This window comes from Scyliorhinus torazame, chromosome 7, assembly GCF_047496885.1.
Source record: "Scyliorhinus torazame isolate Kashiwa2021f chromosome 7, sScyTor2.1, whole genome shotgun sequence".
Lineage (NCBI taxonomy): Eukaryota > Metazoa > Chordata > Chondrichthyes > Carcharhiniformes > Scyliorhinidae > Scyliorhinus > Scyliorhinus torazame.
This window is the reverse complement of record NC_092713.1, coordinates 170,539,269-170,555,558: the sequence shown is the minus strand read 5'-3', so window position 1 is coordinate 170,555,558 and position 16,290 is coordinate 170,539,269. Positions and strand designations below refer to the sequence as shown.

General features: G+C 42.7%; 1 protein-coding gene across 1 annotated transcript in view; it reads left to right on the top strand.

Annotated features, from left to right (window-relative positions):
• The window catches only part of LOC140426708 (probable voltage-dependent R-type calcium channel subunit alpha-1E), a 1,526,345-nt gene that overhangs the window by 1,275,754 nt on the left and 234,301 nt on the right, over positions 1-16,290 (top strand). The window contains exon 28 of the mRNA XM_072511794.1: positions 13,339-13,499. Coding sequence (XP_072367895.1) covers positions 13,339-13,499 — 161 coding nt within the window. The remainder of the gene's footprint in view (positions 1-13,338; positions 13,500-16,290) is intronic.

Here is a 16,290-nt window from a genome sequence, read left to right as displayed (position 1 = left end):
AGGCAGAGAGTAGCAATGGAAGGGTGCTTTTCTGATTGGAGGGCTGTGACAAGTGGTGTTCCGCAGGGATCAGTGCTGGGACCTTTGCTGTTCGTAGTATATATAAATGATTTGGAGGAAAATGTAACTGGTCTGATTAGTAAGTTTGCAGACGACACAAAGTTTAGTGGAATTGCGGATAGCGATGAGGACTGTCAGAGGATACAGCAGGATTTAGATTGTTTGGAGACTTGGGTGGAGAGATGGCAGATGGAGTTTAATCCAGACAAATGCGAGGTAATATATTTTGGAAGGTCTAAAGCAGGTAGGGAATATACAGTGAATAATAGAACCCTCATGAATATTGACAGACAGAGAGATGTAGGTGTACAGGTCCTCAGGTCACTGAAAGCGGCAACACAGATGGAGAAGGTAGTCAAGAAGGCATACGGCATGCTTGCCTTCATTGGCTGGGGCATTGAATATAAAAATTGGCAAGTCATGCTGCAGCTGTATAGAACCTTAGTTAGGCCACACTTGGAGTTTAGTATTCAATTCTGGTCGCAACACTACCAGAAGGATGTGGAGGCTTTAGAGAGGGTGCAGAAGAGATTTATCAGAATGTTGCCTGGTATGGAGGGCATTAGCTATGAGGAGCGGTTAAATAAACTCAGTTTGTTCTCACTGGAACGACGGAGGTTGAGGGGCGACCTGATAGAGGTCTACAAAATTATGAGGGCCATAGACAGAGTGGATAGTCAGAGGCTTTTTCCCAGGGTAGAGGGGACAACTACTAGGGGGCACAGGTTTAAGTTGCGAGGGGCAAGGTTTAGAAGAGATGTACGAGGCAAGTTTTTTACACAGAGGGTAGTGGGTGCCTGGAACTCGCTGTCGAAGGAGGTGGTGGAAGCAGGGACGATAGTGACGTTTAAGGGACATCTTGACAAATACATGAATAGGATGGGAATAGAGGGATACGGACCCAGGAAGTGTAGAAGATTGTAGTTTAGTCGGGCAGCATGGTTGGAACAGGCTTGGAGGGCCAAAGGACCTGTTCCTGTGCTGTACTTTTCTTTGTTTTTTGTACTGCCGAGTTTTTCTGATAGCACCATGTCTCGTATCATCCCCATAATATGGATATTACTTGTGTACTTTCCTCTGTCATTCTTCCTGATCTCCAGATCACTGATCCATGGACACCTTCACACCTCCCTTCCACTTCAACTAATTTCAAAATTCTCTCACCTTCTTCTACCGCAACCGATATTCATAGTACCTCACTGTCAGGACAGACCCAGCAGGGGCGGCGGCACAGTGGTATATAATCAGAAGGGAGGTTACCCTGGGTGTCCTCAAAATCGACTCCGGACCCTATGTAGTCTTATGGCATCAGGTCAAACATAGGCAAGGAAACCTGATTACTGTTCCCCCTCAGTTGATGAATCAGGTACACTACTTGGATGAAGCACTGAGGGTGTCAAGGGTGCAGAATGTACTCTCCAAACTCCGCACAGACAGTCACGCGAGGCCAGAATTGAACACGGCTCCCTGGTGCAGTGATTAGCAGTGCTAATCACTGTGTTACTATGCAGCCCTCTTGTGTGAGCCCTGAATGAAAGGCTACTACTGATGTCAGGCTACCAGATATGTAGATCTCTTTTTTCTCTCAGCCTCCCTTCTTAGTTAGTGGGATTACATTTTCTACCTTCCAATCTGCAGGTACCATTCCAGAATCTATAGAATTTTGAATTTAGTGTACCCATTATCTCTTCAGCTACTTCTTTCAACACTGTGGGATGTAGATCATCAGGTCCAGGGGATTAGTCAACTTTCAGTCCCATTAATTTTTCCGTTACTACATTTTTACTAATACTAATTTCTTCCAGTTTCTCATTCTCACCACATCCTTTGTTCTCTCGTTTTCCTGAGAGTTTTTTTAATCTTCCTCAGTGAACCACAGTGTGTTTTATGGTGGCAGTGGCAGGGTCTTCCAGTCCCAACGTTGTCAATGGAGTTTCCTGTTGTTCGCACCCTCCGCTGTCTGGATACCTGCAGCTAGGGGTTGCCATCGGTGGAACCGAAAAATCCACCCCAGAGTATTTGTTTAGTTTCTCTGGCATTTTCTTATTTGCCATCATACGTTCTCCTGTCTCTGCCTGCAATGGGACCACATTTGTCTTTGCCAATCTTTTTCCTTTTAGGGGCGGCACAGTGGTTAGCACTGCTGCCTTACTGCGCCGAGGATCTGAGTTCTATCCCGGCCCCAGGCCATTGTCCGTGTGGAGTTTGCACATTCTCCCCGTGTCTGCGTGAGTCTCATCCCCACAACCCAAATATGTGCAAGGTAGGTGGATTAGCCATGCCAAACTGCCCTTCATTGGAAAAAAAATAATTTGGAACTCTAAATTTATAAAATTTTCCCTTTTCCATACCTACAGGTTTTACAGTCGATTTTGTTCCTCTTTCATCCCAAGAATCAACCTACTGAACCTCCATTGCATCTCCTAAGACTTTCCTGTGGTCAGGAGGACAAAAATGTAAATCATACACCAGTAGTGGACTCACCAATACCCTGTTTGCAGCAAGGCTTCATTATTCTATTATTTAAATAGTGAGAGATTGCAGAGCTCTGAGATAGAACATAGAACATAAAACATAGGACACTACAGCGCAGTACAGGCCCTTCGGCCCTCGATGTTGCGCCGACCTGTGAAACCACTCTAAAGCCCATCTACACTATTCCCTTATCGTCCATATGTCTATCCAATGACCATTTGAATACCCTTAGAGTTGGCGAGTCCACTACTGTTGCAGGCAGGGCATTCCACACCCTTACTACTCTCTGAGTAAAGAACCTACCTCTGACAACTGTCTTATATCTATCTCCCCTCAATTTAAAGCTATGTCCCCTCGTGCTAGACATCACCATCCGAGGAAAAAGGCTCTCACTGTCCACCCTATCCAATCCTCTGATCATCTTGTATGCCTCAATTAAGTCACCTCTTAACCTTCTTCTCTCTAACGAAAACAGCCTCAAGTCCCTCAGCCTTTCCTCATAGGATCTTCCCTCCATACTAGGCAACATTCTGGTAAATCTCCTCTGCACCCTTTCCAATGCTTCCACATCCTTCCTATAATGCGGTGACCAGAATTGCACGCAATACTCCAAATGCGGCCGCACCAGAGTTTTGTACAGCTGCAACATGACCTCATGGCTCCGAAACTCAATCCCTCTACTAATAAAAGCTAACACACCGTACGCCTTCTTAACAACCCTCTCAACCTGGGTGGCAACTTTCAGGGATCTATGTACATGGACATCGAGATCTCTCTGCTCATCCACACTGCCAAGAATCTTACCATTAGCCCAGTACTCAGTCTTCCTGTTATTCCTTCCAAAATGAATCACCTCACACCTTTCTCCATTAAACTCCATTTGCCACCTCTCAGCCCAGCGCTGCAGCTTATCTATGTCCCTCTGTAACTTGTAACATCCTTCCGCACTGTCCACAACTCCACCGACTTTGGTGTCATCTGCAGATTTACTCACCCATCCTTCTACGCCCTCCTCCAGGTCATTTATAAAAATGACAAACAGCAGTGGCCCCAAAACAGATCCTTGTGGTACACCACTAGTAACTGGACTCCAATCTGAGCATTTCCCATCAACCACCGCCCTTTGTCTTCTTCCAGCTAGCCAATTTCTGATCCAAACTGCTAAATCACCCTGAATCCCATGCTTCCGTATTTTCTGCAGTAGCCTACCGTGAGGAAACTTATCAAACGCTTTAGTGAAATCCATATACACCACATCAACTGCTTTACCCTCATCCACCTGTTTGGTCACCTCCTCAAAGAACTCAATAAGGTTTGTGAGGCACGACCTACCCTTCACAAAACCGTGTTGACTATCTCTAATCAAATTATTCCTTTCCAGATGATTATACATCCTATCTCTTATAAACCTTTCCAAGATTTTGCCCACAACAGAAGTAAGGCTCACTGGTCTATAGTTACCGGGGTTGTCTCTACTCCCCTTCTTGAACAAGGGGACAACATTTGCTATCCTCCAGTCTTCTGGCACTATTCCCGTTGACAAAGATGACTTAAAGATCAAAGCCAAAGGCTCGGCAATCTCCTCCCTAGCTTCCTAGGATAAATCCCATCCTGCCCAGGGGATTTATCTATTTTCACACTTTCCAGAATTGCTAACACCTCCTCCTTATGAACCTCAAACCCTTCTAGTCTAGTAGCCTGAATCTCAGTATTCTCCTCGACAACATTGTCTTTTTCCTGTGTGAATACTGACGAAAAATATTCATTTAGCACCTCTCCAATCTCCTCGGACTCTAAGCACAACTTCCCACTACTGTCCTTGACTGGCCCTACTCTTACCCTAGTCATTTGTTTATTCCTGACATATCTATCGAAAGCTTTAGGGTTATCCTTGATCCTACCTGCCAAAGACTTCTCATGTCCCCTCCTGGCTATTCTTAGCTCTCTCTTTAGATCCTTCCTAGCTAACTTGTAACTCTCGAGCGCCCTAACGGAACCTTCATGTCTCATCTTTACATAAGCCTCCTTCTGCCTCTTGACAAGTGTTTCGATGCAGAGGAATCTGGCTGTTCTAGTGCATGAATAACAGAAGGCCAGTATACAAAACAGCAAGTAATTAGGAAAGCGAATAGAATATTATTGTTTATTGCGAGGGGAATTGAATCCAAAAATAGAGAGGTTATGCTTCAATAGTACAGGGTATTGGTGAGATCACACCTGGAGTAGTGTGTACATTATTGGTCTCCTTATTTTAAAAAAGATGTAAATGCGTTGGAAGCAGTTCAGAGAAGGTGCACCAAACTAATAGCAGGAATGGGTGGGTTGTCTTATGAGGAAAGGTTGGACGGGTTAGGCTTGTATCAGTTGGAGTTTAAAAGAGTAAGAGGGGACTTGATCGGAACCTGATAATCCCGAGGTGTTCTGGCAGGTTGGATGTAGAGAGGGTGTTTCCTCTTGGGGGAGAATTTAGAACAAGAGGGTTACTGTTTAAAAATAAGGGCGCGATCTTCTGGCGAGATGGGCGGGATCGTCTTTTGGCAAATCTGCATATTAGAGCGAGGCAGTAAGCCTTACTCTAATGTGCAGATTTCCAAGGTATCTGAGGCTTTGGGATTCAATCCCTTCGCCTCGGAGACTTCGGGCATACGCCTTTCAGCACTTGCCCCCACAAACAGGGACCAGAAGGCACGGCACTCAGGGTCCTCAAGGGGTCGGAGGTCCCCAGCTGCATGCCCTTTAGGCAGGGTTGTGCTCTGGTACAGCTGGTGCCACCTGTGTACCTTGGCAGTGCCAGCCTGGTATCCTGGTAGCACTGCCACCTGGCAACGGCACTGGCCATGGTGCCAAGTTGGCACTGCCAATGTAACAAGCTGGCATTTTTTACGTGCACGCGATTGGGCCGGGGTTGCCCAGCGTGGGTGTCAGAGGGGCGGGCGGGGAGGGGAAAGACCCTCCCATGTTGCATTCGGTCTGGGGGAGGTCAGGGATTTTATTTGTGGGCCTCGGAGATTGGGACGCCATCTGCAGTTCCGGCAAGCAGAGCTTTTTTTGGCTAAAATGAGCTTGAGGTCAGGTGTAATGCCTGCATCTGGTCTGTCTCTCTGGTCGGGACCATGAATTGGATTCAATTTGAATTGATTTTTGGAGCAGGCGAGGAGCTGGATTAGGAGTGTGCCCCTGTCCACAATCTGAACTCTGGCTTTGTACCTCTGATAAAGTCGTTTTTTTAAAAACGTGGCCATGTGCGGCCTCGGTCGCGTGTTCCCCGTTCAGGCCCCGTATTCAACACGAGTATCGTTGAATAGCCACGTGTGTCTCAGCATTGTGATTACCGGGAAACACGTGGCTAAACGCGCTCGCCAGGGGACTTTGTTCTCTTTTGGGAAGATCGCGCCCAAGAAGTTGCCTATTTCAAACGAAGATGAGGAAAATTATTTTTCTCTCAGAGGGTTGTGAGTCCCTGGAACTCTTCCTCAAAAGGCAGTGGAAGCAGAGTCTTTGAATATTTTTGAGGCAGAGCTAGATAGATTCTTGATTAACAAGGGGGTAAAAGGTTATTGGGGGTCGGCAGGAATGTGACGCTGTGGTTAAAATTAGATCAGCCATGATCTTATTGAATGGTGGAGCAGGCTCAAGGGGCTGCGGCCTACTCCTGCTCCTAGTTCTTATGTGTGTGTGGTTCAAACCTTTTGCAATTGTTATGTGTCCAGGTTTACAGAAGCCACAACTTTTAATAGATTATGGTGTGGGAAACACACAGCGTACTCTCCAGGTGTGATACAGCAATTATGAACAAATGGTTTTTAAAACAAAACAATGTTTATTCTATGAACTCAAGTTAACCTTTTAAAAACAAACATTGAATATCTTAACACCCATTACTTCAAAGATAACCCCAAAAGACTACAACACTAAATAATCCTTCAAACTGTTCCTTTAAACATCCAAAAGACTTCAAACCTTCAAAAATAATAACACATTAGGTTACATTCAATATATTTATACTCTTTGGATTGCAGACATCAACAGACCAGCTCTGTGTTTCCTGCAGCTCTCAGCAAAACACACAGACACTCCCAGCTGCCTTCTCAAACTGAAACTCAAAAGCAGAAGTGTGTTCAGCTACCCCCACCCACTGACATCGCTTCAGTAATATTCAGTACATTGCTTAAACATCCATTTCTTAAAGGTACTCTCACATGACACCTCCCCCCAAGAAAAAAAAGAAACCATCAACTTCAAGATTGTTTCATTTTTCACCTTTGCACCATCAATTAAGAAATGCACACAGTTAAAACACTTTACCGGTTCAAAAAAACAATACACGCAAATAATATAGTCCATTTTTTTTTCGTTCTTCTTCCTCCAACCGAAATCCTTCCCGATTGACAATCTCTTTCAACAAGAAAGTCTGCACGATCCATCCATTCCTCTATGCCTTGGCATTTCTCTTTGAAGTTAGATACTTCAGTTCAATCTGATCACAGAGTCCCTTGCAGCTCTTTCATTCATGCGCATTGGTTATCACAGCTTTTGAGCAGTCAAATGCCTGTTGAAATTCCGCTGTCCATTGAAATTTTTTCATAAGTTTCTTCAGCAAGTCCGTCAGTGGAGCGACCACACTGCTAAAATTTGGTACAAATTTCCGGTAAAATCCACTCATACCAAGAAATCGCATTATTTCCCGTGTCGTGTTGAGGGTATCGGAAACTCCCCAATAACTTTCGTTTTCACATCTCGTGGGTCCAATCGACCCTGCCCGATTGTACGCCAAGGAAAGTGTCTTGGGCTTTTCCGAATTCATTTTTGGCTAGGTTTATCACCAAACCCACCTCCTGAAGTCGATCAAATAACTGCATAAGATGTTTTAAATGTTCTTTCCATGTCTGGCTGAAAACCACCAGATTGTCAATATATACCGCACAATTGGGTAATCCTGAAACGACTGTATGAGTTAACCGTTGAAATGTGGCTGGGGCGTTTTTCATGCCAAATGGCATAACTTTGAATTGGTATATACCATCTGGAGTCACAAAAGCTGAAATCTCCTTCGCCCTTTCAGATAAAGGTACCTGCCGGTAACCTTTAAGTAAATCCAATTTGGAAATAAAAGCTGATTGTCCCACTTTCTCAATGCAATCCTCCAAACGTGGGATAGGATAAGAGTCCGTTCTTGTAACTGCATTCACCTTTCTATAGTCCACACACAACCGTTGGGTACCGTCTGGTTTAGGTACCATCACTATGGGTGAGCTCCATTGGCTGCAACCCACTTCAATTATGCCATTTTTAAGCATACTCTCAATCTCTTTGTTAACCTGTGCCAATTTTAAAGGGTTAAGTCTATATGGATGTTGTTTGATTGGAACAGCATTTCCCACATCTACATCATGTATAGCCATTTTAGTACTTCCCAATTTATCTCCACAAACTTGCCCGTGTGATATCAATAACTCTTTCAGGTCCGTTTGTTTTTCCTCTGGAAGATAACTGAACAATTTATCCCAATTTTTAAGAACATCCTAATTTTCCAATTTAATTTGAGGTATATCAAATTCACAGTCATCTGGATTTGGTTCGTCACTTAGAGTTAGAATCATTAAAACCTCCTTTTTCTCTCCTTCCCTTTCAAAGTATCTTTTAAGCATATTCACATGACACACTCGGTGAGTCTTCCTTCTATCTGGTGTTTTTACCACATAATTCACCTCACTTAATTTCCTTTCAATCTGATAAGGTCCACAAAACCTAGCTTTTAAAGGTTCACCTACCACTGGTAACAACACAAAAACTTTATCTCCACTGGCAAAACTATGAACTTTGGATTTCTTGTCCGCTACCCGTTTCATCACATTTTGTGCAACTTTCAAATGTTGTCTAGCCAATTCACCTGCTCTATTTAATTGTTCCCTAAAATTTGACACGTAATCCAATAGTGTAATTTCCGATTTCTCACTCACCAATTTGTCCTTTATGAATTTAAGCGGTCCTCTTACCTCATGACCAAAAATTAGTTCAAAAGGACTAAATTTGGTTGACTCATTGGGAACATCCCTAATTGCAAACAGTACGAATGGAATTCCTTTATCCCAATCCTCTGGATAATCTTGACAATAAGCCCTCAACATTGTCTTTAATGTCTGATGCCACCTTTCTAACGCTCCCTGCGATTCTGAATGGTACGCAGTTGATTTAAATTGTTTTATTCCTCAACTATCCATAACTTCTTTGAATAACTTTGAGGTAAAATTTGATCCTTGATCCGTTTGAATTTCTGTGGGTAGTCCATAGCTAGTAAAGAATTGAAGTAACTCCTCCACAATCTTTTTAGCTGTAATATTACCGACTGGAATGGCCTCTGGAAACCTAGTAGACACATCCATAAGAGTCAAAAGATATTGATTCCCACTTTTTGTTTTAGGAAGCGGTCCTACAAAATCAATTGGGACCCTTGTAAAAGGTTCCTCAAATGCTGGAATGGGTATTAAGGGTGCTGGTTTTATCACTGCTTGAGGTTTCCCTATCACTTGACACGTGTGACATGATTGACAAAATTTAACGACATCTTTATGTAATCCAGGCCAATAAAAATGTTTCTGGATTTTAGCTTGAGTTTTCCTTATCCCCAAATGACCTCCCACTGGTACCTCATGTGCCACACGCAACACCTCCTTTCTATACCCTACCGGCAATACTACTTGATGAACTTCTGCCTACTTTTCATCTGCCTGCATATGTACAGGACTCCATTTTCTCATCAAGCCATCACTTTTACGGTAATAACACTCTGGTATACTCTCAGATTCCTCTTCCATATATGCTTTCTGATATATCCGTTTTATTTCTACATCTTTCTGTTGTAACTTCGCCAATTTTCCTGAACTAAAAATATCCGCTTCATCCTCCACCTGTTCTTGTTCTTTTTCAACCATCTGATCAAAAATCGTTTCTGATAATTGCAGTTCAACTTCATCTTCACTCTTTGAATTCTCCTCTTGTCTTAACCTGTGATTTTGGACCTTGTTACTACACAATCCGGAAAAATCCCAGGATATTCGTCCTTCAACACTTCAGTTGTCTGATTTTCCACTGGCTGATCAACCACAGTAGGCATCACTCCCACCTGCGATCCAGCTATATCATTACCCAAGATAAACTGTATTCCTGGACAAGATATTATCTCTATTACTCCTACTACCATTTCACCGCTCTTCACTCGACTTTCCAACCTTACCTTATATAATGGAACGCTACTCTTCTCACCCTAAATTCCACATATTACCACCTTTTCTGGCAACATTCTTCCAAAACTACATAATTCCCCATCTCTTACCATTAAAGACTGACTAGCTCCTGTATCTCTTAAAATTGTGACTTCTTTACCTGCTCCTCCTGCTACACATGAGTAAACTTTATCCACACAAGTAAATTCTTTAAAGACATCTGGCACCTTGTTATCAATTACTTCTTGAACAGGCTGTACAATCGTTTGCACCTCCTTCGCTTCCCTTGGTCTTTCCTTCACCACTCTAACAAACCCCACTGTCTTATCCTGTTTTACCACATCAGCCTTCCAAGTGCTTTTCTTCAACCACCAACACTGTGACTTTACATGGCCTAGTTTATTGCAGTGAAAACATTTGAAACTTTTCATTTCTTTTCCACTCTCCTGGATCTCTTTTTTAATCTGAGGTACACTCTCCTTATTATCTCCCATCAGATCACCTTTACCTTTACCACTTGAGTATTTCTCATGTCCCCAGTTTCTATCCCTCACAGGCTGAAACTGATGTCGGAAACCAAGCTTTGATTTATGAACTAATTCATAATCATCTGCCATTTCTGCTGCTAATCACGTAGTTTTAACCCTCTGCTCTTCCACATGAGTTCTCACTACATCGGGAATTGAATTTTTAAACTCCTCCAAAATTATAATTTCTCTGAGAGCTTCATATGTTTGGTCTATTTTCAAAGCCCTTATCCACCTATCAAAATTACTCTGAGCCTTTCAAATTCCATGTATGTTTGACCAAATTATTTCCTTAAATTTCTAAACCTTTGTCTGTAGGCTTCAGGCACTAGTTCATATGCACCTAAGATGGATTTTTTCACCTCCTCATATGTCCCAGATACCTCCTCCAGTAGTGATGCAAACACTTCACTAGCTCTACCTACCAGCTTTGTTTGAATCAGTAATACCCACATGTTTCGTGCCCATTTCATTTGTTTATCTACCTTCTCAAATGAAATGAAAAGGGCTTCTACCTCCTCGTCAAACCTTGGCAAGGCTTGGACATATTTAAATAGATCCCCACCAAGCCTTCGACTTTGACTCTCTTTCTCACTATCCTCATCACTATCATCCAATTGTACGTTTCCCTTTACATCTGCCAATTTTAACTGACTGTCATGTTTCATGGCCATTTTCTGAAGTTCAAACTCTCTCTCTTTATCTTTTTCCCTGATCTGTATCTCCCTTTCTCTTTCTTTTTGTTCTGCTACGGCTATTCTTTCTTTTCTCATTTCTTCTCTCTCCTTTTATTTTTCCTCTCTCTCTCTTTCATTTTCCTCTCTCTCTCTTTCTTTTTTCCCTCTACCTCTTTCATATTCAAGCTGCTTTAATTCTTTCTCATGTTCCATTTGTTTAATTTGCAACTGAATTTTTGCCATTTCCAATTAATCAAACTGTATCTCAGGTAACTTTAAATGCTTAACCACCGCCATAATTACCTCATCTTCTCTCATTTTGTCAAGTAATGTTAACTGCAATGTTTTTGCCAAATCTAACAGTCTGCTTTTAGTCTCTGTAAGGTACTGCATGTGACCGTCTCCACCCCCCAAAAACTTCTGAGCCTCTGAAAGAGCCATTGTCCACAACACACTCCCCACTTAAACTAAAATACCACACCTGAAAAGCAACCACAACATGCTCACCCCTCGCTGTCTTTAAGTTCACTAAGCCAATCGAATAGATAGACTTTTATCCCCCTCGAGCCTCCAATTGTTATGGGTCCGGGTTTACAGAACCCCAAAGTGTTTCATGGAGTTCAACCAACCCACAACTTTTAATAGATTGTGGTGTGGGAAGCACACGGCGTACTCTCCAGGTGTGATACAGCAATTATGGACAAATGGTTTTTAAAACAAAACAATGGTTATTCTATGAACTCAAGTTAACCTTTTAAAAACAAACATTGAATATCTTAACACCCATTACTTCAAATGTATCGCCAAAAGACTACAACACTAAATAATCGTTCAAACTGTTCCTTTAAACATCCAAAAGACTTCAAACCTTCAAAAATATTAACACACGAGGTTATATTCAATATATTTATACTCTTTGGATTTGCAGACATCAACAGACCATCTCTGTGTTTCTTCCTGCAGCTCTCAGCAAAACACACAGACACTCCCAGCTGACTTCTCAAACTGAAACTCAAAAAAGCAGAAGTGAGCTCAGCTCCCCCCATCCTCTGACATCACTTCAGTAATATGATCAGCTCCACTTCTTAAAGGTACATTGCTTAAACATCCATTTCTTAAAGGTACTCTCACATGGCACAATAAAGGCCTACACATCATTGACTATCACAATGGCTTGCTGTATCTACGTGTTAACTTTCTATCATTTGTCTACTAAGCATCCAAATCTCTCTCCATACCAACATAACTAATCTCTAACGATTAAAAATATTCCATTTTCCTATCTAAGTAGATCATTTTACACCTCTAGCTGTCCCCTTGTCCACTCTTCGAGCCTGTCTACATCCCTTTGCAGTCTTTTTTGTGTCCTCCTCACAGCTTTCTTGTCCATCTTTGTACCAACAGCATAGATCATTATAGAATCCCCGCAGTGCAGAAAGAGGCCATTCTGCCCATCGAGTCTGTACTGGCCCTTGCTCCTATAGTGCACCCTACCTTGGCCCAATCTCCCACTCCTCGCCCCGTAACCCCACCTCACATTTTGGGCAATTTAGCATGGCCAAACCTGCCATTCACCCAACCTGCACATCTTTGGACTGTGAGAGGAAGCCGGAGCGTCCGGTGGAAACCCACGCAGCCACGGGGAGAACTTGCAAACTCCACACAGTCACCCGAGGCCAGAATCGAACCTGTGACCCTGTCGCTGTGATGCAATAGTGCTAACCACTGTGCCACTTGGACACATTTTTTTTAGACTGGAGAAAGATTTATAGTGGAGTTCCCCAGGGGTAGATTTGAGTCCCCAAACAATAGCAAGGGTGAATTCCGCAGATAGCATTTGTCTTGATATGGAATTTTTTGGAAGCTTCAGATAGTCTGTGTTGAAGTTAACTGGCCCTTGGTGGTAATCTTAACAGTTTATCAGTGTCCATTTTAAATAATTGACAGTTTCATAATCTTCTATATGAACATAGAGTCTGTATTTTAAGTAATCAATGTGACATGCCTTTACTGGGCAGAACAAATATGTGTTCCCTTGAGGAGTGAAAACTCGATGGGAAAAGTTGGCTAAACCAGAGTAAAGAAGTTAAGATTATTATTAGATTAAAAGAAGAGGCACACGGTGTTGCAACAAAGAGTATCCAACCTGAGGATCGGGAGGGCTTTAGAAATCAGCAAAAGATCATGCCATGATTTTACTGAATGGTGGAGCAGGTTCAAGGAGCTACCTGGCCTATTCCTTCCCTGACTATTCATTCATTCACCATTCCTGGAGAATGGGAGGGGACCTGAGTAATGAGAGCATAGGTTGCAAAGGGGCCAGTGGGCTTCGGGCTTTGTCCTGACGTTACGATGCCTGTGGTGTTCTGGTTTCAGGCGGTGTTCGACTGCGTGGTGACATCACTGAAGAACGTGTTTAACATCCTGATAGTCTACAAACTCTTCATGTTCATCTTTGCAGTGATCGCTGTCCAACTCTTCAAGGGCAAGTTTTTCTACTGCACAGACAGCAGCAAGCTGACTAAAAAGGAATGCAGGTGATGGAGGTTTCTCATAAATCCAGGCGTATTGCATGTGTTGACGCACATTCCCATACACTCTCTCACTCACACATTCTCACACATGCTTTCTCTCTCACACACATACACATTCGCACACACTATCTGTATTTCTAAGCTCAACTTTCGTTAAGAATAAAAATATTAATCCTTTCTGAATTACTGTATCCTCTGGCTTCTTAACTAGTTGGCTACTCTAAGGTCTTCTATCCCTTAGACTCCCTTGCTGATACCAGATGGGAATTAATCTATTTCAAACTATATTTCAAGTTATTATAGGATCCCAATCTACATGGAAGAATTTTAACTCACTTACCACTCAATGTCCTTTAAGGGTCTGGATCTGTTGAGGATGTATAGGTGAGTCTTTTGGGTAAACTACTATTTCAGGTTTAGATTTTGAATAAACCATTGTTTCGAGTTTAAATTTGGAATAAATCACTATTTCAGGTTTAGATTTAAAATAAAACTTATTTTTATTTGCTTTTACAAAATCTTAACAAATTACTTGACATTTAAAAATCTATTTTAGTTGATCAGACTTCAAGAGCTCTCTTTAACAATTCTTCTTCTGTCTTGATAGCTTGTGGTTGTTCTTATTCTTCGGTTTTCCAGCATCTTCTGTTTCCCATGGACCGATGAGCTGACTCGAATCGAATCTAAGGATAAATTCGAACCGAATGGGTGCAACTGGCAATTCGAGACTTTATACTTTTTAATTTGCCTCTCCAGCGCATGTCAATCACAAAAGCATTGTCTCATTATTTTACGTTTATAGATATGCCACATATTTTTTTTAAAGCCCGTTATCTCGCACCTGGATTAAGACAGCCATACATTTAAAACCACTTGTAGCATTTTTCCCAAAACAGACACGTCCTGTTCTCAAGATTGCCACATTTACAAAACCTCATTTGTGCCCTTTTTCTCAAAGGATTTTTAAATTTTTTAACGACTGTTACGCTTCTTAAACAAATCGACAGCTATATCCTGTCTATTTCAGACACTCGCAGTTTTCTTAAACATCCTTTTCCATGCCTGCTGTTTTTCTCAAACTTTTAACCTCTCTGTGCTTGCTAGCTTCAAGCTTTTTTTCTAAAAAAGCGCTCTGACATTCCCTCGTGTATGTTCCTTTACCTATATTTTTATGTTTGTTTTACTCTGTTTATTTTGTTCCAAACTACATTCTCCTTTCCCATTTTCATTTACATAATCACACACACTAACTTGCTCTCTCATGCGCACACACTCACAAATGCACACTCTCTCATGCACACTCTCACACATTCACTCTCTCACACATTTGCTCTTTCTTACACACATTCTCACTCTCTCACACTCACACATACACACACACTCTCTCTTTCACATATTCTCTCTCACTTTATCACACACACGTACTCTCTCACACTCACTCTCATTTTCTCACACAATCTCTCACGCACACTCTCTCACATGCATACTCTCACATGCACATTCTCACACACGCACATTCTCACACATGCACACTCCTACACATACACACAGGCACATTCTCACGCATGCACACCCTCACACATGCACACTCTCACATACACACACTCACACCCACACACTCTCATACTCTCACTCTAACTGGCTTTCTGACACTCACTCACTTTCTCTAACTGGCTTTCTGACACTCACTCACTTTCTCTAACTGGCTTTCTGACACTCACTCACTTTCTCTCACACATACTCTCTTCACACACAGAAATTTTCACTCTCTCTCACACACTCACTCTAACATGCACTCTCACTCCCTCTTTCTCACACACACAGTCACTCTCACTGATTCACTTTCCCACATGCACACACACTCATGCACTCACTGTTCCTCACACACAGGGCGGGATCTATCAACCACTCCGCCGTTTATTTTTTGGCGGAGGAGGCGGCCCGCCAGCAGGATTTACCAGTCTCACCGTTGTCAGTGGGATTTCCCATTGACAGCACCCATCGCTGCCGGGAACCCCTTGCGCAGCGTGGGACCGGAATTTCCACGCCATATAAACAGCCGGTAAATCCCGCCCACGCTCACACCTCACGCAGACACACCCACGCGCGCACACACACACTCTCTCTCTCACATATTCTCACTCTCACTTTATCACACACATGTACTCTCTCACACTCACTCTCATTTTCTCACACAAACTCTCACGCACACTCTCACACATTCACTCTCTCACACACTCGCTTTCTCACACACATTCTCACTCTCTCACACACACACACACACACTCACTCTCACACACAATCTCACTCTCTCTTGACACACCCTATATAAGATTGCAACAGGATCTTGATCAATTGGGCCAGTGGGCCGATGAATGGCAGATGGAGTTTCATTTGGATAAATGTGAGGTGATGCATTTTGGGAGATCTAATCAGGGCAGGATCTACTCAGTTAATGGTAGGGAGTTGGGGAGAGTTACAGAACAAAGAGATCTAGGGGTACAGGTTCATAGCTCCTTGAAGGTGGAGTTGCAGGTGGAGAGGGTGGTGAAGAAGGCATTCAGCATGCTAGGCTTTATTGGTCAGAATATTGAATACAGAAGTTGTACAAGACATGAGTAAGACCACACATGGAATACTGTGTTCAGTTCTGGTCACCCTATTATAGGAAGGATATTGTTAAACTAGAAAGAGTGCAAAAGAGATTTACGAGGATGCTACCAGGACTTGATGGTCTGAGTTATAAGGAGAGGCTGGATAGGCTGGGACTTTTTTCCCTGGAGCGTAGGAAGCT